Below are 26927 nucleotides of genomic sequence, written 5' to 3'. Positions count from 1 at the left end.
CAATGTAGAGATCCCTTAATCACTCAAATCTCTTAACACATCTCAAAAACCCGATACAATTTCTCTCAAGAGCCAATTAATCAACAACCAAGAAAAGAACTTAAAACCTCAATGTAGAGATCCCTTAACCACTCAATCTCTTAACACATCTCAAAAACCCGATACAATTTCTCTCAAGAGCTAATTAATCAACAACCAAGAGAAGAACTTAAAACCTCAATGGAGTTGAGGTTTACTACAGATGCTTTGAAAAACTTCAGCTTTGATGCCCTCGCTTGACTTTAGATGAGAACATTGTTCTCTATTTCTCTTTTGGTGCAAATAACCATGATGATGTTCGGATCATATATAATGGGACCAAAAATGACATCCCTAATACTTCATCAAATTGGATTGAAATCCAATAGCAAATTGGATTGAAATCCAATAGCCAACAAGATTCCTGGTGACCAAGTAACCAAAGATTTCTAACTGAACTCTGATCCAAATCAGCTATAAGTTGTTTATCCTTAGCACAATAGGAATTTGAATTCATCTAAACCATTCACACTTCTACAAGACAACTCCTGATTGTAGCCTTGGCCAAAACCAAACCCAACTAATATCAAATGTAGTATTGAGTCACATATAACAAATCTTCACCTTGACTCAAATGCATCAAAAAATCCACTCCAAAAACCTAACTTACTCCTCCTTTAACAGCTCCGCAAGGCATCAAGTGCGACACATATCAATCAAATCCAAGCTCAGCTTAAACTTGCTAACTGAAAGAGGTCTCATCAACAAATTGACTGAATTGTCCACATGATGACCGTGACACTTAGCGAAGTCATTACCTGAAGTAACTCCTGAATAGCTAAAGGGCACAAAATTGTCAACCAACAATGCATAGGCTATTGTACCTTCATATCTTCACAGTGGTCGAATATTTTGTCTAGACCGATCTGTATGCTAAGGTGGTTCATCTATTTAAATGAGATCTGGCTGTTGAACTATTATAATCTTATCCTGTTGAAGAGCTGAATTATGAATTTCCAATTACACCATATGTCCTATAGTGTGCACTTTATTTTCATCAACTGAAACTGGTAACCGAATCTGGTGGAACATAACAAACTCATCAAAACTGACATCATGGCTGATAATAACCTTAGAAAACTTCGGATCAAGACACCACAACCTAAAACCCTTAACACCTGATGCTTAGCCTAGGAATATGCATTTCTTTGCTTGAGCCTCAAGTTTTCCTTAGCTAACATGCATATATGCAGGGCAACTAAATATTCGAAGATTAGAATAATTCGTAGGCTTATCAGACCAAATCTCCTATGAAGTTTTACAACTAATAGCAATAGGTGGTGGTCGATTTACTAAGTAACAAGCCATATTTATCGCTTTTGCCCAGTATTCCTTCCCTAAACCTGCGTTGAACAATATACAACAATCTTTCTCCAAAAGGCCCTATTCATACGTTCTGCTACTCCATTCTGTTGCAGTGTGCGAGGAACTATGCGACGTCTAACAATTCCCTTATTCTTACGGAACTCACTAAATTCTCCTCCACAAAAATCAAGGCCACTATTAGTACTAAGCCTCTTTATCAGCCTTCTAGTATGCTTCTCAATCAAAGACTTTCACTACTTGAAAGTCACAAACACCTCATCTTTATGTCTCAAAAAATAGATCTAAACCTTCCTGGAATAGTCATCAATAAAGGTCAACAGATATCTTGAACTACTACCCTTCAAGGCAACTTAAGATCCCCAAAGATCTGAATGAATATAATTCAAAATACCTTTAATCTGATGCCGCACTGAAGCTTGCTCTTTTTCGCTTTTGGAAGATGCATTGCTTACATAATTCTAATTTTCCTATACTCTATCCACACAAAAGACCTTTCTTGCTCAACTCAGCCAATTCGTGCCCACCAAGTCTTATATGCCATAATTTGGTAGCATTTCGTATTGATAATGTGATTGTAGCTATAACCGAACAAGTAAAAGTAAAACTCTGCAAAACATACAAGTTGCTGATCTTCTTTCCTTTCATAATCATAAAAAGCCTTTTGTAACCTTAAGAACTCCATCTTTACTTAAAAAATTGCACCCAAGACTATCAAAAGTGCCCAAAGAGATGAGGTTCTTCCGTGAACCTAAAGCATGCCTAACATTAGTCAAAGTTCTGATGACTTCATCATGTATCTTAATTCGAATTGTCCTTTCCTAATAGTCTTGCATGAGGTGTTATTGTTGGATAACATGTTCCTAATATGTTTTCTAATTAGTTTTGGTAACATGTTATTAGGATTCCTAATCTGCTTTGGTAACATGATTCCAAATCTGTTTTGGTAACAAGTTATTAGGATTCCTAATCTGTTTTGTTTTTTGTTTTAGAATTCTCAGTATGTTTATGATTTTAGGATTTCTATATATATGAAACAATTGGAAGAGAGAAAAGAGAAAAAAATTAGGGATATTTGGAGTACAAAAAAGAGGAATTTTCTGAGCTATTGGTTAGGATTTTGTTTGGAGTGAATTAGAGATTTGTTGGTGAGATTAATTGGTAAGTTTAAGTAATTTGTAATCTTAGTTTGTACTCTTCTTTTTTATTAGTGAAAAACTCTATCCCCTTCTTGCCCCGTGAACATAGACAACTTGTGGAATCAAGTTAAAATTAGTTGTTTGTGTTTGTGGCATTGATTTGGTTCGTTTGGCCTTCTTTCGGCGTTTGTTTAATTTGGTCTCTCGAAACACATTGGTTTGGTTGTTTGGCTTCCGCAGCGCTCAACAAGTGGTATCAGAGCTCGAGCTACGCTTGGATTATTTGGAGTAGGTCGTTTTGGAGGCTCGCCTAGGACTTCGTTTGGTGATAAATGTGAGATCTTTTTGGTAAAGACTATCTTTTTCAGTTTTGGATCTATTCTTCATTTGTTCCGTATTTGTTTTGGTGCTTTGAGAAAGATGGTCGGGAAAGAAAGTTGTGGAAAGTACTTCCGACGTGAAGATCGTCTAAAGTTTGAATATCCACTCTATGAAGATAGATGTGAAGAAGTTTAATAACACAAACAATTTTGATCTTTAGAGATGTGAAGTCTTGGATGCGCTCAGTGCGTAAAATTTGAAAGATACTTTAGAATTGGACGGAAAACCGGACGACATTGAGGAGAATGTTTGAAAAAAAATGAATAAAACGGCGTGTGGTGTGATTAGATCTTGTTTGACTCAAGATTTAAAATATGATGTGATTAATGAGACTTCGACTAAGAAGATTTGGGAGATCCTAGAGGGCAAGTATTTGACCAAGAATGTAGAGAACCGTTTGCATTTGAAGATGAGCATTTATCGCTTCCAATTGAAGAAGAGGATCTCCGTTGTTGATCGCATGAACCACTACACGAAGCTTCTTGCGAATTTAGCGAATGTAGATGTGATGATTGAAGATGAGAACAAGACGTTGTTGTTGAGTTCCTTGCCTGACGAGAAATATGAGACATTCGTTCTTACTTTTATTAATGGGAAGATATCTCTTTCTTATAGTGAGGTCATCGTTGCACTTGTGAAATATCAACTTCGAAAGAAGGATAATGAGACTTCAGTTGAGCCGGTAGCGGGGGCATTGATCGCAAGAGCAAAGAGTCCAAACCGTGGTAAGAGGTCGCAGTCTAGAGGAGCACATCTTGAAGTTCGTAGTAATCAGTGTCTTTTGTAAAGAGGATAAACATTGAAAAACCGAATGCCCAAAGTTAGTTGATCGAGTCGGGAAGAATAAGGGAAAAGCTATTCAAGCTTCAGAGGTGAATGTTGTTAAGGCTAGTGGCAATAATTCAGATTCAAATTCTTCGGGCTACTCGTTATCTACACTACTGTTAGTTTGTGTTGCCGACTCTACAGAATAGATGTTAGATTCGTGTGCTTCTTATCATATTTGTCCTAGGAGGGATTGGTTCTCCAGCTTTTAGGAGTTGGAAAGAGGGAAGATCGTGCTTATGGGTAATGATCATGAATGTCCTATTGATGATATCAGTACCGTTCGGATTAGGATGAGTGACAGAGTGATTCGGGAGTTAGTTGGAATGAGGTTCGTTCCTCAGTTGAAGAATATCATTTCACTTGGAGTTTTGAAGACAGCAGGCTATAGGGTGACCTTGATCGATTCACGTTTGAAGATCACATTGGGGTCCATGATTGTGATGAAGGACGTCAGGAGGAATAATTTATATTATTTGATTGGGAGCATGGTGTTTGATAGAGAGCTGACGACTTCTTTGGATTTGGCTAGACTGTGGCATTTGTTGAGGCTGGGTTATTTGATTGGTTATGTCGTGCATGGTTTGTTGAGTGTTTTGACCTGCAGATTGAAGTCCTTTGAACACATTGGTATGAGCAAGAAGACTGAGTTGGAGTTTGATACTTCTATCCATCGATCGAGGGGTCTTTTAGATGGTGTTCAGTCAGGCATTTGGGGGCCTTCCAAGGAGACATCATTGGGAGCATTGTTTTAAATATCCCCGACATAGCCCGATATATCCCCCGATATATCCTTTTACAGGGCTTGTCGTAACCGATATGGTCTTTAAATATCTTTTATCGTTTTTTGACTATTTTGAGTGATAAATCCCCGATATGACCGATATATTAGTTGATATGTGGACCAATATATATTTTTATATAGTTTGTTGCAAAATAATATACCGTGTTTAAAATTTTTGGACGAGATATCAAGATTTCCCCATTATATCAAATGATATTGTCTTAAAAAAAGCAGATCGAATGTTGCAACGTTACTTTACACTTTTGTTTGTTTTAGAAGGTTGATTAGTGATCCTAAACATATATTATTCATATTTTATATGCTTAAATTTTATTACATATGTTGAGATTATATTTTAATGCATTATACTATGTATGCAAACATTCATTATGACATTCCGATATTTATCACATATCCCCGATATCTGCAATCTGATATGAATTTTGGTCATCCGATATTTTCCCGATATCCGATATTTAAAACCTTAATTGGGAGGTAATCGGTATTTGGTTTTCATAGTTGGGGATTGTTTTAGGTATTGGTGGGTTACAACCAGGTCCCGTTGGTATAAAGTCCTAAAAATCAACAATTGAAAGAAATATATTAGCAGAAAGGTAACCCGTCGTTCTAGCTTTGGTAGGGGTTCTTTCTTGTATTTATGTCGAGCTCATGACAGTTTGAGACACTTCATTGATACGGAGACATTAGGACGAAGAGATGAGATGACAATTTTGATGGGTCGTTCCTTACTGGAGGAGGATCGATGTTGGTTGTCGAGCATTGATTTTGATTTTAGAGCTTCAACATATTTGGGTCATCTTGGTCATAGGTTGTCGACTGCTACGTGTAGAGATTTTGGATCTGATGGAGATGCTTTAGATTTTGGATTGCGTCGGATATTTGGTTGCCCAATATTTGATCACATCGAGGATGTGAGATTTGATCCGATTACACATTTGGGATTCAGAGGTTCGTTTGATTATCAGTTAGGAGCTTCTGATTTTGTTCTGAGCAGGTATGTCACATTTGACTCTCGGCCAGTGTTTTCAATGCGCGAGGCGCAATGCGAGGCGCAAAGTTAGTTTACGCGTACATGCGCAATGCGCAATGCGATGCACGCGCCCGAGCGAAGCGAGGCGCACTCCAGACCACAAAATTTTTGAAGATATACAAGATGCATGAAAAAAAATATTTGTAAAATTTCACATAGATTGCATCATTAACAACTATATTGCTAAATTATATTGCATCATTAACAACTATATTGCTAAATTTTATTTTCCTTTTTACAGGTTACAAATGACAAATCAAGTTTCAAGTTTCAACTTTCAAATCAACTAGTAGCACTACACCTAGCTCAAATAGCAAGAATCAATACTCGCAGTCTCGCACAGGAAATCAGATAGTAGCACATTTTCAACAATTATGACTGATATGTATTAATAAGAAGCAAATAGTAGCAATTTCATAACTTCATGACTCTGCACATTTCAACATTCATATGCACATTTAAAATAAAATAAATCTCTCTTTATTAATCATTAGCCTATTATTAATCAATTAGCCTATTATTAATCAAGTGATCAAACATCAAGTAATCATTAGCCTATTATTAATCAAAATAGTCCACAAACCAACATTCATGTGTGAAGAAGTAAAAAAAAAGAAAAAACCGCAGATCAAAGGCAAATGGAGAACAGAAGCAGAAAATTAAAAAAAAGTGAACAAAGACCGAAGATAAAAATAACGGAAGATTAAAAAAACAGTGAAAAGAGCAGCAGCTAGGAAAAAAAAGAAAGAGAACAAAGACAGAAGACCGAAGCAAGAAAAAAAGAAATGAAAAGAACGGAAGATAAAAAACAGTGAAAAGAGCAGCAGCTTCGAAAAAAAAGAAAGAGAACATAAGAAAAGAACGGAAGCGGCAGCCAGCAAGAAAAAAAAGTGAAAAAAGAAATGAAAGAAACAGCAAAATAAAAAAGAAACGGGAGAACAAAGACCGAAGACCGAACAGAGAAAAGAAAGAGAACTGAGTTGAGAAAGAAAAGAAAAAAGGCAAAAAAAAAAATTTAAAAGGAAAAATTACCTTTGATCGATGCTCACCGCGGATGCTCGCCGTTTCCTGCTCGTCGCCGGCTTCTCGTCACCACCGAAGATCGAAGTCACCCAACCCCAAGTCACCGAGGACCGAACAAGAAATCACCGACCACGAAGTCACCAAACTGGAAGAGAAAGGGAGAGACAACGATGCCCTAATTCTTTGCAATAGGTTAGTTTTGTTTTTTGGCCTTTTGGTTTAAGCTTGAGTCGGGTTTCTACCCGATAGCCCGCATTTTCTGAAGCCAGTCGCGATGAAAAACTGAGGCGATCGCCTTCCTTGCACAAGCGATGCGCTCTCGGGCGGCATGGGGCGCGCGCCTGGCGTAACTGTAGCGTCCCGCACCTCATGCGGGGCGCTATTCCATCGCGCCGCAGCGCTTTGCGCCCGAGGCGAGCGCCCGAGAGCGCCTTTAAAAACACTGCTCTCGGCAGGTGAAGTGTTGATCGGATCATTGGGATATCGTAGCGGGTGGAGGGTGATACTATTTCACATTGGATGAAGATTACTCCACATACTCCAGATCATACTACATCGTTTGAGATTCTAGCTAAGGTGACAGTTTAGAGATCATTTGGATTTTGATGCAGATGATGAGTTGGTTTTGGATTCGAGTGCAGCTGGTGGACATGTTTTGGATACGATCATTGATTCACCTCAGGTAGAGATGTTTGATTTGTTTCAGTTTGGGACCATTAGGAACGCTATCAGTTACAGATCCGTTAGTGATATTGGTGAAAAGTTATAAACTTTTCTATTTAATTGAGGGTCTTTGGAGGCCGTTTGAGTGAATTACGTGAAGGCTTAATTTTTTGGGCAAGAGGATACGTAGGCAGTCATTTATGATGCAGCCGGTTTGGTGAGTTGATACCGATATTTGGAGTTTGTTCGCATTCTCGTTTGGGCTCTTGACTTGTTATGGATTGAGTCCGTTGTCGTGGATTTATTCCACTTCGTACTGGACATAACAAGTGAGATGTTTGGTTGCTATTTGTGTCGGCTAAGTTTTGAGAAAACTTCGCCGAGGTGAAGAATTATTGGATAGTAGGTTCCTAATTTTTTTGATAACAGGTTATTGAGATTCCTAATCTGTTTTGGTAACATGATTCCAAATCTATTTTGATAACAGGTTATTAGGATTCCTAATCTGTTTTGTTTTTTGTTTTAGAATTTCTAGTATGTTTATGATTTTAGGATTTCTATATATGAAACAATTGGAAGAGAGAAAAGAGAAGAAAATTGAGGATATTTGGAACATAGAAAAAAGATATTTCTAAGCTATTGGTTAGGATTTTGTTTGAAAAGAATTAGAAATTTGTTGGTGAGATTAATTGGTGAGTGAGTAATTTGTAATCTCAGTTTGTACTCTTTTTTTCTATTAGTGAAAAACTTTATCCCCTTCTTACCCCGTAGACGTAGGCAACTTGCCAAACCACGTTAAAATTGATTGTTTGTGTTTGTGGCAATGATTTGGTTCGTTTGGCCTTCTTTCGACGTTTGATTTGGTCTCTCGAAGCACATTGATTTGGTTCGTTTGGCCTTCTTTCGACGTTTGATTTGGTCTCTCGAAGCACATTGGTTTGGTTGTTTGGCTTCCGCAGCGCTCAACAGTTATTCCCCATGAAAATAATTCTATCATCAATAACTTCGTAAGTGGCGAACTAACCCCGATTAGGACACACATAATAGGAACAACTCAAATCTAAAATCCAATCTTTCTTGCTTCTAGTTTTATCATCGGTAACTAACAAAATCACATCTTCAGCAATACCAACTTCACCGAAGTTCTCCATTTATCTTTTTTCATACTATGCTTGTTTCTTCTTATTCTTCAACCTATAACGATCGGCATTAATGTGCCCTTTTCTTTTGCCATATTCGCAAGTCAGATTCTTATGCTTTGACTTATACATGTTACATCAAAGCCCCTTTCTTTCGATCTTTTTCAAACAAACGAAACATCAGTTTTATCACTACTTTCGCTTGTAGTTAGATCTCTGTCTATCTTATCCTTATTCAACAAGTTCTCTTTAACATCATTGATGCCAATAGAATCTCGACTATAAATCATAGTATCTCTGATTTTTTATGACAAATCCCAAGGATATGTCAATCACACGAAAGTACAGAAAAATATCAAGAAGACAAATATATACGGATATACATGGTTCGTCTTATAGCCTATGACCATGTGCGAAGGAGGTGAATAGCTTTACTAAATTGTGTGGAAGACAATATGGAGATCTCTCAAACACTTAATCCCTAACATACCTCAAAAACCCGATACAATCCCTCTCAAGAGCTAATTAATCAACAACCAAGAGATGAACATAAAACCTCAATAGAGTTGAGATTTACTGTAGATGCTTTGAAAACCTTTGCCCTTGATGCTCTCGGTTGACTTCAGAAGAGAACACTGTTCTCTATTTCTCTTTTGGTGCAAACAGCCATGATGATGTTCGGATCATATATAAAGAGACCAAAAGTGATATCCCTAATGCATCTCCAAATTGGATTGAAATCCAATAGCCAACAAGATTCTTGGTGACCAAGTAATCAAAGAGTTCTAACTGAACTCTAATCCAAGTCCACTATGCGTTGTTTATCCTTATCACAGAACCATTCACACTTCCACAAGGCAACAAACTCTTGATTGCAGCCTTGGCCAAAACCAAGCCCAAGAAATATCGGATGTAGTATTTGAGTCACATATAACATAAGCTATAAACATGCTCCAGCTTACTTTTTTTTTGGTATTAAAGATGTCTAGTTACACAGAGGAAACAAAGAGAAATATCATAAAATATGAGAAAAAGAAGACATGGACATACTTTTGTATCTCAACCATTGACCTCAGTTTCTTTCCAGATGGAGCAACATAGTACCTGAAGATGGAAAAATAAGAAAACTAGTATTAAAGCAGCAGTAGAACCGAATTACAGGTGAACGTTCAATTGAATAGAAGTCTCTCATAAATAACATGTGATATTTTGCATTAATTGCAGAAATTAAGTTTCCTCATTCATGATCTCGAGGAACGAGGATGCCCAGCTAAGCAAAAGGGGAAAAAACAATGTGATTTTTTTATTAATATGTTATATATTATGAAAAAGTTGAAAGTGTTTCCGTATATAATGCAAATAAGTGGTGGTTGCTTAATGGACTCATGTATGGCTGTGAACACACATGTTGAGAAATACAAACACACAAAAGGTCCAGTCCCAACAATACAGACTCTGAACTAGTCGTAGGAGTTTGCCTGTAGAATAGGAAAAAATGTAACTACAAAAAGGACATCTGAAGTTCCCATGTCAGCCTTACGTAGACATTCAGCACGTGCGCCAAAAGACAATCATCTCTAGAGTAAAGATAAGGTACGTTCTCACCTAAAAATGGTCTATAGCCTGTGCTTAGGTAAAATCTCCCTTTTGCCAATATTTTCTTAAATGTAGTTTTCTGCAATTAACTTATCTAACAATAGAATGCAAGACTCAGTTACTTCTGGCTCCAGTTCACAGTTTAGTAGAGGACAACTGTCTAAACCACAAAAACTTGAGCTTAACAGAATTTTATAAGGATATAGTCAGACTGGATATTTTGCAAACCCCAAATGATGCAAGAAAAAAGAGAAGAGTCCTCCCTTTTCTCTTCTCACCCTATCTTTGCTTTCCCTTCTCATGAGAACCTAACACTTCCCGTTATTCTCAGCATATTGTATCCAAACAGTCACGATGTTAGTGAAATATTACCGGCTTAGAAAATCGCAGTTAATAGGCTTGCAAAATGTAGTCAGAACTACAATTTTAAAAACAATTGATATTAACCCTTAAATCGTTAATATTTTAAAATGTAGTCCCTCGAATCATTGAAATTTATATTAGGACCTCAAATTCTTATAAAATTGTTTCAGAATTACTCCCTTAAATCATTGAAATTTCCATTTGGTCTCTCAACTCTTATGTAAGTTCTTACAAATTAATCCCTCTAATCAAGAGAAGATAAACAAATTTGGGGACCTAATAGCAATTCCAATGATTTGAGGGACTAATTTCAAAATATTAAAGATTTTAGGGACTAAGAAAAACTCATAAAAATAACTAATCCAAATAGGTCCTACAACACCTGTAGAGCAGTGGACGAAATTCTAAGTCCTCTACAACACCAACATACCACCAGACATAGTACATAATCAAAGTAGTGTCTGATGCAAATTTTAAATATTAATCGCGTGCTCGCAGACTACTTTCAGCAAAATGTAAAGCATGATAAGAGTTTAAAAAATATGAAAGGTGTATTTCCCCATAAATAAACCACTCATCTTCTCACTAAAATTCCAAGTAAACAATCAATAGTCTACTGAACTCCATGTTTCCCGAAAATGTGATACCTGAGAAGCATGGATATTGATATACGAGACTGGTTCAATAGAGTATAGCACGGAAACACAACAAACCTTTAACAAGTAATATAGAAGGACATGGTAACATGGCTGTATGTGCATGCATGTGCTTATTGTTGCGCGCAGCGGAAATTTCGGCAGCACTTCGGCAGCACAACAAGAGAGTCAGGTCGCAATAAGAATTCTTGTTTCTCAAAGGAAATAAGAATCTGAAGCCTATATCCTATCAAAGTAGGATATTAGCTCTTCCTCTCGTCAGCTCTAGGACTGCGCGTCGAGGAACCCTAAAAGCTATTACAAATCACACAAAAGCAGTACAATCAATTTTTACGTGGTTCGGCAAATTGCCTACGTCCACGGGGCAAGGAGGGGGGAGATCTACTAATAGAGGGAGAGATACAACTAGGGTTTACAATTACTCTCAATCTAAACCCTCAAACAAACTCTCAAACCCTCACACAAATATCTCTCAAAGGGATGCACAAAACCCTAAAAGGGATTCACAAAAATCTCCACGCTCACAGCCGCAATCACAAAAACCCCTGCTTCGATTTTTCTCGCAGCCGCAACAAAAAAAATCAACACCTCCTTCGCTCACTGTTCCCGAAAGAAACCTAGGAATATATATATCCTTGTGATTATTCGGGTGGGCCGGCTTGGCTTCGTGTACTCATGCGAAGATGAAATAAAAAACGTCCGGCTCCATCAATTCACGCAGAAACATCACGTGGGTGGCCCCCACGAGTAATTGATGCTCACGTTCACAATTATGCTCACGTTCACAGCAGCTTACCAATTGTAGAGAAGATAGAAAATAACCTCCGACTATTCTTCTGCAGACTGATACAAAAAAAAAAAAAAACAGTCTACTCAAGAGCTAGTACAAAATACAACCAAGAGACATCAAAATTCTCACGAAAGAAACCTTCGTTCTGTAGAAATACAACTGAATACAACAACATCGAGTCAAAACTGGAGAGATGGCCTCTCAACATTTGATATCAAAATTGAAACTAAAGATAACTGTAATGGAACATGTGAATCGTTTAAATGGAGCTGATGTTATCCAAACGATATTCAACTCATTGGAAGTATATTATTAGCATCAACTGTATCCTTTCTTCAACAAGTATCTGGCGACATCATTGATATATTTACCCAATCCTGGAGTTATCACGGCCGAACACAATGGTGGTAGCCCAGTTAACAGCTACATAAAACCTGTTCCTCCAGCTAACTACTCGAGTCAGATAAGCTGAGCGCCATATAAACCAGCTGATAAACCCAGCCATTGACAGGCCCTTGGCATCCTACCAAGTGAGTAAAGTACACAAATAAATAAGACTCAGGTCAAGAAATAGATTAAAGCCTGATTTTTGTTTACGTATACATAAGTAAAACCCTCTCGTATGAGTTTTAGAGTTCTACCTTTCTTCCAGAATTGGAAGCCTCATTTACATTCTCTCCACAGTTCGCCGAGCATCTCTGCTTTGGCCCCAAGCGTACACAATTTTAAAGATCACTACCCATGAAATTCTAGCTCGGTTGATCTTTGAGTAAGAATTACAGCGCTATTGATTAAGAATTACAGCCCTAGTGAGCATTTGACATAATTATCATGTCCTATGATAAGGAATTGGCTACAGCTGAAACCATACATCATTTATAGTCTGGCTTAGCTAGATTGACTCACATGTCAAACCTAAACCCAGTTATAACCATGTCAACCAACTTTTTTGGAGGAAAACCGCGTCGGCCAGTTTATAATATGCATAACAGTACATGGCACTATAAAGTATTGCATCATAATATTTCATGTTGCATCTCTCATATTAAAACTGTTAACGAATATTGTCGACACAACTTGATAATAAGCAGTTCATTTTCATTGTTTTCCGTATTTAACTTTCCCTGCACTAAAGTTGTACCTATTTGTGTTGTTGTGCGTAAAGCTAAGCCACATAATAGTTTATGCTCTTTCCCCTTTCCATATTTTCCTACATACTTTTCTTTTATATTTAAAGATATACAATTACCCTTAGTTTTTCTCCAAAAAAGACAGGTGATTTATTTTATTTGGCTGTGTTGAGTTATTTAGATAGTAATTAGTCAATATTGTAAGGACCTATCTGTAAGAATGCATTTCTATAAAAAGGGTACCTCTCTATGAGAGTAAGTAACCCTAATTTTCACCCAAACACAACATGGTATCAGAGCCGCCGCCACTGTTCCTCTTCTTGTAGACTGCTGCTAACCCTAGACTCCTGCCTCTTCTTGTAGACCGCCGCCCAAACACTCTCCGACTGGCGACTGTTCCTCTCTATCACCGCCTTCGTCGCCTTTCCCTTCGCCTTCACTAGCTCCGTCGCCGGCGCACGAGGTCCAGAAGTCGGCGGCGGATCTGGCGGGAGAAAGCTCGGGGGAAGAGAGCGGCGGATCGGAAGGTGGAACGAGAGACCGGGGAAGGAGACGGCGGTGTCTGCGCAGATCCATCAACGTCGTCCAAAGGAGACGGATATGACGGCGATCTAGAGAGGAGGTAACGCCTAGAATAGTCATCTACAAAAGTGACGAACCAATGTCGACCACCAAGTGATGCAGTCTTGGTGGGACCCCAAACGTCTGTGTGCACGTAATCCAGGATGCCCCTCGTCTGATGAATGGCAGTCCCGAACTTCACCTTCGTCTTCTTGCCAAGAACACAGTGCTCACAGAACTCAATCTTCCCACTCTTGGCTCCCTTCAATAGCCCCTGCTTGCACAATGCCTGCAGTGACTTTTCACCTGTGTGCCCCAACCTATAGTGCCAAAGTCTGCTCATGTCCGCTTCTGAAATAGCCGAAGCAACCTGGCCAATCTCGGTGCTTCCCTTCAGATAATACAAATTCCGATTGCGGACTCCCCTCATCACCACCAATGATCCCTTAGTAACCTTCGCTACAGCGTTTTCGAAAGTCACCTTGAATCCCTTCGCCTCCAAAGCTCCAACTGAGATAAGATTTTTCTTCAGTTGAGGAACAAATCTCACCTCCTTCAACTCACGGACTACTCCATCGTGCATCCTAATCCGCACGGTACCTATCCCACAAACGCCACAGGATTGATCATTTCCCATGACAACAACGCCCCCGTCGACTTTCTCAAAAGATGCAAACCAGTCTCGCCTAGGGGTCACATGAAAGGTAGCGCCGGAATCAAGCATCCAATCTGATGCATCCACATGGTTCACCTCCGGAGTAATCAGTAGAGAAAAGCACGAATCATCGGAATCATCGCCTTTCGCAATGTTCACCTCATTGGCCTTCGGGCCCTTTTTCTTGCCATTCTCTTTCTCCTTGAGCTTCGGGCAGTCTCTCTTCCAATGTCCCTGCTCCTTGCAGAATGCACATTGGTTCTTTGTTAGTTGGTGACGGCCTCTAGACTTTGACCTCCCTCTGTTACCACCTTTCGGATATGGGCTTCTACCTCTCGTCGACAAGGCCTCTCCTGAAGTACTAGCGCGGGAAGTCTCCTTGTCCTTCCTCCTCAAATCGTAATTGGTCAATGCGTTAGTCACTTCACTATAGCTGATCGAAGATCTCCCGTTCAACAAAGTGAGCACGAAGGTATCATACTCCTCATCCGGTAAGGAGCCCAACAAAATAATCGCCTTGTACTCATCCGATATCTTCTCATCAACATTCGCCAAGTCCGACAACAACTTCGTATAGTTGTTCACATGAGCCGCAAGCGAGGTGCCTCTGGACATCTGGAATCTGAATAACCTACGCAGCAAGTGCAATCGGTTCTCAACACTCTTCGTAAGGTACTTATTGTTGAGAATTTCCCACATCTTCATCGCAGACGTCACCCCAATCACATCATACTTCAGCTCCTGTTCCAAACAGGACCTGATCACCCCACAAGCGTTCCTATTCATTTTCTCTCATACCGCATCTTCATATTTAGGTGGCCTCTCATGGACCATGATGGTCTCTTCCAAATTCTGAGCATTGAGCGCATCCTGTACGTCGCTCATCCACAAACCAAAGTTGATTTTTCCGTCATATTTCACCACACTAATTTTGATGTTCTGAAAACCAACTTGTATTGTACCCGCCATCGATTTGCTGCTTTCACCTTCTTCTCCCATTGCGAACTAACTCCAAATTGTAGAGAAATAACAAATTTGATAGAATTAGGAACCACCCAACTGAACCCTAGATCGGATTCCAAATAGATCTCCTATCCACACGAGGAAAGCGAAATCTCCAACGGCAACTCCTAATGCTATCTCCACCGAAGCCGAGAACTCCAAGAACTAAGCTTCACACAAGAATCTTCCTCCACCAAAAAACCCTAAATCTGAAATCTGGGCTCTGATACCACTTGTTGCGCGCAGCGGAAATTTCGGCAGCACTTCGGCAGCACAACAAGAGAGTCAGGTCGCAATAAGAATTCTTGTTTCTCAAAGGAAATAAGAATCTGAAGCCTATATCCTATCAAAGTAGGATATTAGCTCTTCCTCTCGTCAGCTCTAGGACTGCGCGTCGAGGGACCCTAAAAGCTATTACAAATCACACAAAAGCAGTACAATCAATTTTTACGTGGTTCGGCAAATTGCCTACGTCCACGGGGCAAGGAGGGGGGAGATCTACTAATAGAGGGAGAGATACAACTAGGGTTTATAATTACTCTCAATCTAAACCCTCAAACAAACTCTCAAACCCTCACACAAATATCTCTCAAAGGGATGCACAAAACCCTAAAAGGGATTCACAAAAATCTCCACGCTCACAGCCGCAATCACAAAAACCCCTGCTTCGATTTTTCTCGCAGCCGCAACAAAAAAAATCAACACCTCCTTCGCTCACTGTTCCCGAAAGAAACCTAGGAATATATATATCCTTGTGATTATTCGGGTGGGCCGGCTTGGCTTCGTGTACTCATGCGAAGATGAAATAAAAAACGTCCGGCTCCATCAATTCACGCAGAAACATCACGTGGAGCCGCAACAAGAAAAAAATCAACACCTTCCTTCGCTCACTTTCCCGAGAGAAACTAGGATATATATATCCTTGTGATTATTCGGGGTGCCGGCTTGGCTTCGTGTACTCATCGAAGAACTGAAATAAAAAAGTCCGGCGCGGCTCCATCAATTCACGCAGAAACATCACGTGGGTGGCCCCCACGAGTAATTGATGCTCACGTTCACACTTATATTATACACATCAAAACTCACAGTAAGCAGGACATGTTATACCAAAAATGGAAAGGAAAAAAGTAACATTGTAATGACTTAAACACATGGCTTCTAATTTCAGTAACTAAATCAAACAAACAAGAATCCAAAGTCCAATTTGATACCATATCTGATCTGATACAAGGCCCCTCACATGTTTGCACAGTGCTAAGGGTTGATAATTTGTCTTTCATATGTCAAAGGATCTTTCATATGTCAATTTCAGCAGCATTATGGTATGAGAACTTCCAACATATAACCTTTAGAATATTTCGCAAAATAATATACAGGCTTTTTTACACAAGTTTTTAACTTCTTAAGATTCAGTACTACTCAGTCCGATATGTGCTAGTCAAGCATCACAGGCAACATGTATTGAACATAGAAACAAAACTAACTTCGAAGAGTCCAAGCATTGTAAACACCAAGAGGCCAATAAAAATTATTCATGGAGTCATTAAGTACCATAATACACCTTTTAAACAAATAAATTAACAAGCATCTACACATTAGGAAGTGACATGTATTTCCATCAATTGCATTATTATAAAATGGATAAAACAAGAGAAGGTTAAACAAATAGCCTGGTAGACTCCGATACGAACATCATACACTTTGAATTAGTAAATAACAGATGCCAATATGAACATAAACACTTTAAATTAGTAAATAAAATGAGGGAACATAATTAGGAAATCCCAGATCAATCTTCCACTGGTAAATCATTCCATAAAATTTACATACACAACAAAGTTTGATGACTCTATGACTTATCAGCTAACTAATACGGACCTCTATCGTGGCTTGGCTTGAGATAGGGAGTGAAAAAAAGATAAAGAACAGTGAAGGGAAAGTTTCCCCATCAATAAAAATTAAGTAACAAGATTCCTTAATGAATAACATATTTAGTTCATCCACTAGAGATTTGTGTATTTGACTACAAAACATATAATTACTAAGAGATTTGTACATTTAACTACAAAACATTTATCATTAAAAAATGCTCAATTCATAAGATTATTGTCTCAATTAAGTAGTATAGAACAAAGAACAGAACTAACAAGATAATGATGCAGAGAATTGCGATTTATAAGAAAGGATTGCAAACACTTAATTAACCAATTTAATTGTTCGGCAACAAAATAAACTAATGTAAACTGTCAGCAATTTCGAGATGTTTGCAAACATTTATCTTAGCGTCTCTTGTTACCAGACAATTAATCAACTAAATGTTTGCAGAACTTTTTTACCAATCACAATCCTCCTTAATATATATTATATGCATCGTCATCTCATTAGTTCTTCATCTTTGTTCCATACAACTCGAGATTTGAGACAATGATTTATTTAATTGAGCATTATTTTAGTTGATTATGTTTTGTAAGTGAATATGCATATCTCAAAGGACACGCTAAATATGCTACTCATGAAGCAATCATGTTAACTAACTTTTTTGTTATCTGTCACTGGATGGGGGAGGGGGGGGGGGGGCTCAGTTTTATTGTTCTTAATAATTTATTCTTCACTCACAGTCCAAAGCCAAGCCACGAGAAACGATAGCCATATCAGGCATCTGACATGTAATTTTGTTGTGTGTGAATTTTAAGAAAATTTTAACCAATGGAAGATTGGTCCAAAATTTCCTAATTAGATTCTCATTTAATTTACTAATTTAAAGTGTATGATGTTCACATTGGAGCCTATCAGGCTATTAGTTTATTCATCTCGTCTTCTGCATTCCATAACAACACTATTGGTGGAAACATGTGTCATTTCCTAATGTGTAGATGTAGACTTAATTTATTAGTTAACATAAGGTGTATGCAGTACTTAATGACTCTATGTTATTTTTTATTGACCTCTTGGTGTTTATGAAGCTTGGACTCTTCTCTTTCTATGCTCGATACATGTTGGACACTGATGCTTAATTGGCACAAGAAGCTTACTAAATACCTGGAATTATGAATAAACAATGTTACTAATACAAAAGGCGCAATGCCGGGCTCAAAACCCCTTTGCGCGAACATGCCCGAGTGAAGCGAGACACCCACCACACATAATTTTTCAGGATAGCTAATCAAGCATGAAATAACATTTTTATGATTTTCACATAAAAATATATGTCAAGATGAATAATATCAACTGTTAAAACACAAAATAAGGTCTTAATTCATAATGCTAACACATCCAACATAGCAACAAAGTTCATAATTTTCCGAATCAAAAGTCAAATCAAGAAAACATCAAAGAAAAATCAAATACTGAATGAGAATATTTTAGGGTCAATCAGACTGCTAAAATGGCCTAATGAGTTTTTTACTTTTTGCGATGAGTTATTGTGTATAAAGACTTGATTGAAATGTTAAAGAACAAAATATGCTAGGTCCCGCCTTGCATGCGCTCTACATTTCACACAAGGAGATTGCAAGGCGCAAAAAAGGCGCTATCACATTAGATGGGGCACTTTGCCACTGCCCCACAGGGAGCATGAGGAGCAATGAGGCGCGCTCCTTTGACAACATTGAAAATTAACAATTAGTAATAATTGCCAGATATATGCCTCTTCCCTTTGCTTTCCTTTTTGGGCTTTATGCGGTCGTCTATCAAGTGCAAATCATTAATAGACTTTCACTATACATAAGCAAAATTCTATCTTTTGTAAGAACATGTGTATGTCTCGTATCTTCCCTCTTGGTCTGTCTCATATTCCGCTAGTAGATTATACTTAATAAAAGTTAGTTGTCTCAAACTATTTCTTTATCTTCACAATATTACAAGGCATACATCCATTTAAGTTTAGGTTGTATTTTCATTGGTGAATGAGAAAGAAATGGGAACGAAGATTGGTTTTATATTTCTATCAGCAAATAGATACGTTTGGTCTGAACTTCTCAGTTCTTCTTGTTAAAATTTATATTTGTTTTGAAACTTCAAATTTGTAGTTAAACCTTAATAATATTTCTAAATGGGTTCAGATCAATTTACAAGTCAATACAATTTATCGTAACTTATAATATAGTTTTAGATACAAATCACATTTTGAGATAATCAATATTTGGTTTGTATACAGTCTAAAGAAAATTCAAGTTACAGTAACCCGATGCCGAAATTTGTGCCACCTTTTTCCCTCCAGGATCTCTTTCTTCAATTTCAAATGATTCCTCCACAAGAACATGCTCTTACAGTTAGTCCATGCTTATGGGAAGATTCCTCCAAAATTCAATGAGAATTTTGACAAGAACCTTAAAAGCAAACTGTCTCTCGGTTATCAATTGAGCATGTTAGATATGACATGTTTACAATACACTACACTTATTGAATTTTCAGAAACTTAGTCAAATAAAATTAGAGATGTTCTTGTCCTCCACCTTCATGCAATAGAATATTTTTGCTTTCAGCATATTAATCTGTTATGGATATAAAAACATAACATGCTTCTTATGGTTTGACATTATAGTGGGTTCACGAGACCATCGTTATTCATACACTTTTGAATAAACATAAATCCACAAAAATAGACCCTCTAATTGGATAGAAATTGATATATGGTCGGTTTGCCATATATATGAGCCACTGAGTTGCACAGATTTTGCCAATAACTCCCCTATAGAACTTTTGAAGATACTATTGGAAGGTTCTTCTGGAAGATCTCATATTATTTGTTGTCTTCTATGAAGATATTTAGATTCAATATATTAGTTAATTATAGTATCTCTATTTAGGACTTTTCCCTATTATATGTTCCTTTTTTTTATTAGAGTTTTACTTTTGTAGAGATTCGACAAAGTGTTTCAATATGGGGTACCGACCTCTTCTTCATAATCAATAAGAATATAGTTCGTTTTCGCTTTTTCTTTTATTTGAACATGGTATTAAAGCAAGTTCTTAAATCCTAGGAATTTCACTTTTTTCATAGTCTCAAGGCAGCCGACGGGATTTTTGCAAGCGTCATCTTTGTGCTTCCCCTTGCCGGCTCGATCTTATTTTCAGCTTCAACCATGTCTTTCAATCCCCCTTCTCTGTTTGTCTACAAGTGCCTCTGAAGCATCACCAAGCACCCCCTCAACAAGCTATAATAAGTCTTTGATTTGTCTCACAAGCCGATTGTTCTAACAGGTTGAAAGTTCATATTGATATAAAAGTCTATAGTTTTATTTTAGGGCTACTCATGATTATGCATTGATGGACGTTAGATCTTCTTGGCTAGTTGCTCCCTAGCCGACACCTTCCAAATAACACCCTCTCTTGCCCCTAGCCTTGTTGCAGCATCCTCTTTTGATCTTGCCATTTTTCTAGCGCTTTACATTGATCTCGTCATTAGTGATTCTTCTATATGGCTACTTGATTTTTGGATCTTCATATAGTCATCAATCAACATCGACTTCTATACCATTGTATAACATGGTCTTTTATCTCGCTTGCAAGATTCCTTATATCGACGTTGCTCACGAAGCATCTTTTAATGCTCACAAATCTTTTTTATCGACGTCACTTGCGAAGCCCTTACTTCCTATTAGCATTATTTTCGCCTTTACTATTTTTTTCATCGACTGTTGATATAATCGGCTTAGTTTCGATCTTTTTATGTTGATATGACCAAGATGCCACAAGGGGCGATTTGTTCAACTCTCTTTGTTATGACAAGCTATCATCAAATTATTGATATGACCGAGATACTATTATGGAAATATTATTCAACTCTTATATGGACAAGCTTTGATCTGTTAATCACTATACTTCAGCCTGAGGGGAAGTACTGGAAGATTTGGAAGATTCATTCTTTATTAAAAAAAATTATATTATTTATTGTCTTTTATGAATATGTCTAGATTAGGGTTAGGCGTGGGCCAGGTCGACCCACGGGCTAACCCGACCCAGCCCGCTATGGGTCACGACCCGACCCATAATGGGGCAGATGATATACCGAATCACAGGTCAAGCTGGGTCCAACCTTAGACCCGGAGTCAAAAAAGTAGGTCTGGGCCCACGCTGACCCGACCCAGGCTCGACTCGGCTTGATCTGGCCCATGATATATATTTTGGTTAGGCTAGATGTTCCTTCAACACTTTGGGTCTGCAGCTAGCTACCAACAAAGCCAAAAAGACTTAGTCTTTGGCTCGTGGGCCTTTTGGCCTATTGAGAAACAAGACAACAATCTTTAAGCTTGTTGTTGTCTACTTGGAAGGATTAAAAAGTTTAATACAAGTTTAAAAATAGTTCAATACAAGTTAAAATTACTAAAAAATAAATTAAAAATAAATTTATAATTGTAAATATAAGCTTAATATAATTAAAAAGGTAAAATATAAGAAAAAGAGTTGGACAAAACCATGGGTCGACCCATGACCTATGGGCCGTGGACCAGGTCAAACCCGACAGCACCTAGGCGGATTGTGGGCCAGTCCTAGACCTATGATTAGAAAAGTAGGTCCAGCCCACTTTGATCCGGTCGGGCCTAGGTCAGACCCTGCTTGGCCTTGAACCCGACAGGTCGAGTCACGAGCCTGAACTGGCCCGGCCTATCCTCACCCCTAGTCTAGATTCAATGTATTAGTTAATTATAGTACTTCATTAGAGTTTTACTTTATAGAGATGCGACAAAGTGTTTAACTAAGAATATAGTTTGTCTTCTCTTTTCCTAATGAGAATATAGCAATGTTTAACAAAGCAAAAGTACAAGGTGAAACGTGAAACCCTTTGATGAAGCAAGGTGCAACCTTTAAAGCATGAGGCGTAAGCTTCATGAGTTTAAGTATTTTAATTTTAGATTTGTAAAAATTATGAACATATAATATTTAGTGTTATAATAATTTATAAATATATACATTCATGTCCTGATTAGAAAATAAGAATTAAATATATAAAGTATAGAAATAAATCATAATAAACTCAGATAGATGCATAACGTACATATTTTATTTACACTCACATGGTCATATTAAAAATACATAGGGGCATTTTAATGTTAGTTAAAAATCCTTTTATATCCTTCAATTCTGCCTAAAGTGTGCGCTTCAAAAGAAAAACGCTTTATGAAGCGTGAAGCGCACACTTCAATTATGCTTTAAGCTAGGAGGCATAAACTTTAAGAGATAAATAGCTTCACTCTTTAAGTTACGAAGCGTTCACCCTTCAAAAAGTTGCGAAGCGAGTTTCAAAATAGCTTTTTCAAACATTGGAATATAGTTTGTCTTCCCTTTTTCTTTCATTTCAACAGATACCTTACTAAAGATAAGATTAAGAGGGGGAGCATGGAACAGGATAATGGAAGTTTAACACTTACGAAAAATAATGATGTTACCAAATGCTAATGCACGTCCTATGTATCCTTAGTGTTAACATCATATATCCTTGAGTGTTAACATCATATAAAAGCATGTACAGTTTATAAAAAAGGGTATATTATATGAAATATTTGATATACAACATAACTTTGAGATCACAGCTACTCAGTCGCTGCATAATATGCCTGACTAGCTGACCTACAATGGCACTACTTTGTAGCCTGCTTTTGCATTTACGATCAATGTAGCAACAACATATCAAACTCAACAGAAGATTTTCCCAGTAAGTTGGAACTGCAGCAGAGCCCATAAAATATTGACTTTTACGGTAGATACTGCTGAAAGTTTGAACAGCGATAACTTTTTGGAGCCAAACTATGTGATGTAGAAATCATGAGCAACCGTCCACCTGCGAACTACAGTCACTTACATCCTAACTTCCTAAGTGTCATTGACAAGTATATTACATTACTCATACTGCTCTGTACCATGAGAATGAAATTAGAAAATGCCGTGACATCTGAGGCATCACAGTAACAAAGTGAGACCATTTAATATAGAATTGGTTTTACTTGTTCGTTAGCTTGGAATAAGCTTGTTTGGGTCGGATAACTATGATTTTCACTCCGGAGTACACTTGCTGGAGGAAAAGATACAAAGGAAATGGAAAATATCATCAGCACAGGTACCTTGTGACGTGGTTGGGATAATATATCAAGGGACAAAATAAGCCACATGCATAAATCCTACATACAACCTAGCACATAACTCCTCAAATCCACAGCGAGCAACTTAAGATACAATAATTTCTCTCTTTTTAAGAACAATCTTAGAATTAAGAGGAGCAGAAAGCAACGATAGATGCATTTCTAAATATAATTATCAGTATAATTATTTTATGTACAACAAAAATATCAAATTGCTTGTCATATGCTTAAAGTCAGTTAAAACAACCGACTAGTATCTGTTTATTCAACTCCAATCAAAAGAAGATATGTATTTCCTACTACTCTAACAAAAGAAGAGAGGGAACTTATAAACAAAAGAAAAGAACAAGAAAAGTACACTTACACATCGGCAAACTTGGTGCTCCCTTCCCCTCTAATTCTAAGCTGTCTTTCCCATCCATGTGGTGGTTGAGCGATGTTAGGCTTATCAATTGCCCAAAGTCTACTCCCATCCTGAGATATGTCTGCTGGATCATCACAAGTAATATCAGGGCGCCATGCACGAGCTTCATCACAAGTAAAAGGTCTTTGCAATATGTGTTCACGTATTTCCTCGTACTTTTCTTTCGTTGGAATAAGTCTCCATTTAAAACAGTTAGCACACTGAACTGTGAATGCCCCAACAGACGGTAGTACTCGACTAGAAGGATTTGATGCTACCATATTTTGGAAAGATGAGGTATAACTTTCAGTGTGCTCAGATAGTGGAAGGGCATCCTCAGTTGCATTACTGGAACCAGGATTATAAAGGACCAACTGGTTCGAAGTACTTCCAATAGATTCATCTCCGCCACTCCGTAAATCAACCTCAGCTCTATGTAGTGCCCTTTTACGACTCTTCTTGGTAGGTTTTGAGGATCTAGACAATTCCTGCACCATTGATGGAGCATCTTCAGCACTTGGCACTGTCTTGATAAACTCACTAGTTTCAGGTGCCACATTGTTCGTTGAGCTTCTGATGAATCCATTATCATCAACCTTCTCATCAAATTTAGCCATGTCCACCGGATTTTTAATAATCCACTTTACAGGTCGTGGAGAGCTTTCCTGCTTCACCATTGGTGGAGCATCTTGCACATTTGACTGCATCAGGGTTGATTTTGCTGGCTGGATATCATAAACCATATGATTCCCATTTAGATGTAAAAAGTCTCAAATAAGATACATTTAAAAAGAAATTCTTTTTACAAGAATCTTCCTAAATAGGAAATCAGGTGAAATAGTTTAAAGATAACAAATTTGACTAGTGTTGAAGGCTAATCAATGTTTGAAGCATATAAGGAAATATGCGTGCTGGAATAGTGGAATCCAAAATTCGTCAAACAGCAGGAAATAATAAAAGGAATGCAATTAAGGCTGCCAGGAAGAGATGACTTTATACCAAGAAACAGGTTGTCAGAAATAAGACTTGCTTGATGAAACTATATGACTGCAGGCTGGTGTGATTTTACAGTTTGACTACAGTTAACCTCATAATGTGAAATAAAGCCAACAAATGCCAAATAAGAAGTTCTCAAGGAGTGAGATACAGGCTAAGACCCGTTTATATTGGCAACAAAGGACAATACCCTCTCTCCTTCCTACTAAAGCAGCAATAAATCAATATAAATATCATAAAGATGTACAGTGTAATCTGAAAACAGTATGTGCAGAACTACTTTAGATGCATAGTTTCTAAGAATGGTTTTAACTTATAGAATGGTAACAATCTTTATGAAGGGTTTTTTTTGGGTCCACCATTAAATAAGGATCCCGGGTTGATAAACAGAAAGGCAGACTGGAAACTTTAACAACCTGCAGAATTGACCAAACATGTCTTTATTTTCTGCTCTTATTCTGCTCAATCTGCTACACCTACTTCTCTTTGGTTGATTTCTTTCTTCACCTTGTGATGGACGTAGCATCTTTGTCTAATAGATTCCATAAGACAAGACTCTTGCAGTTAATTGCAAAGCAACCAGAATTGTATGGATATAGATACTATTATCATATTCATTTTTTAAATAACTGGTAGAAAATAAATGGAAAAGGTGGACCGTGGAAAGAACAGTGATATGAAGATAAATAAAATAAGAAAAAGCTTATTACCAAACGGTAAGAATGCAATTAAGAGCAGGAATAAGAGAACTACTGTAGCACCTGAGTGAGGAATTCCTCAAAAGTGCACAGCCCAGTAATACGTTCACCCATGCTTAAGCATGTGCATTCCCATGGTTCCTCCCTCAAAATGCTTGTAACTTTAGATCTCGAGTTCATGTGAATTAATATATACTGAAAACCTACTTATGCATACTCTTTGAGGATTATTAACTTTATGGTGTTAGGACTTAGGATAATGACTAATATGTGCTCGTTGAGAGAACGGTTGAACGAGCAACCTGCACATAACAATTTTTGCTATTTGCATATGTGAGTGCCTTAACTGGAAGTCTATCTAGCAAATCCAAAATCCGATATGGAGGGTATGGGATTCTCAAGTAAACTGGAAACTGGAAAATGAATATTACTCGACGTAATAGATCACTTGATCTTAACTTTTTTAGCAAGAGAATAAATTGCCGGTATCAAAAAGATTACTGCTGATTTCAAAAAAAATCATCTTAAAGTTTACATGATAAAGGCTCCCACTTCTTTACTCGTTGATGGTAGCTAACATGGCTCTTGTTAAACTGATTAGAAACCAGGTCATCACCTATGGAGTACAAACAATTCCAAAATATAGTACATGGATAGGCCTAGGACCTCTCAGATAGCTAACTTATTCATGCATAAGACCTGAGACGAACTAGCAAATTCCCATATTCATGATTAGATGGTGTGATAATGATTAATTGATAGATATTTGTATAGACCATGGCATCCCTAATTTAAAAAAAACTAATTAGTAAAGAGGTAATGGCCTTCTTACAAGAATGGATATTCAATCATCAGAATGAAACAGGTCTAGATATTATAGTACACTAGGCTAACCAAAAAAAAAGTGGATAACACTTGTGCCTGAAGAATGTGTATATTTACAGTCCTAACAAAATGGTGAGTGGTTACAGGAGCAAGAAAACAGGGGCTAAGAATCAAGATTTTGAGCTCAACATCCAGGTATTCTGGGAATGGGTACAAGGAAACTGAAAAGGATGTGGAAGTATCGCCGTCCATAAATTGAGCTTGAAAATCAGTGTTATCTTTGCTTCAACATAGCTTGTATAAGACTGCTTAATATCAAGTTCTTCAGTTTCCCAAAAAAAAAATGTTACTTCAGTATGGATTAGGATTTGGTGATATTCCTATGTCATGGAACCAACAACAATGGGGAAAACTGTGCTAATGCCAATGAGAAAACTTTTAAAGCTTGATCGTTTGTCACAATGAACAATAAACTGTTGAAGCTCTAGGGCCGTGTCTGCTGAGGTTCCCAAACCATCAGTGTTATACAAAGACTTAGATATGTAGCTAAAGAGTTCTGGGAAAATAAAATAGAAGTTACAAGGAAAATTATAATTGTGGCTTTCTGTATGACAAAGGTTTTAAAAAACATAAAAAGGTATGAAAAGATGAAGAAAATTATGATAGACTCTACAACTTCTTGTGCGGTCATGATCCTAAAACAAATGCGGAAAATGAAATTACAATTTGTTCTCTCTCATAATGTGTTTTCTTTTCCTCCCATGCAGC

The 26927-nt window shown here is 37.6% G+C and overlaps 1 protein-coding gene across 1 annotated transcript in view; it reads right to left on the bottom strand.

The window, feature by feature from the left end:
• Positions 1–26927, bottom strand: part of LOC109842718 (methyl-CpG-binding domain-containing protein 2-like) — a 34362-nt gene that overhangs the window by 4758 nt on the left and 2677 nt on the right. Inside the window, exons 2-3 of the mRNA XM_020411580.1 lie at positions 23602–24365; positions 9457–9510 (exon numbers count right to left, since the gene is read on the bottom strand). Of these exons, the coding sequence (XP_020267169.1) occupies positions 9457–9510; positions 23602–24347 (800 nt within the window). The 5' untranslated portion in view covers positions 24348–24365. The remainder of the gene's footprint in view (positions 1–9456; positions 9511–23601; positions 24366–26927) is intronic.

This window comes from Asparagus officinalis, chromosome 5, assembly GCF_001876935.1.
Source record: "Asparagus officinalis chromosome 5, Aspof.V1, whole genome shotgun sequence".
Classification (NCBI taxonomy): domain Eukaryota; kingdom Viridiplantae; phylum Streptophyta; class Magnoliopsida; order Asparagales; family Asparagaceae; genus Asparagus; species Asparagus officinalis.
This window is presented reverse-complemented; position numbering and strand designations above follow the sequence as displayed.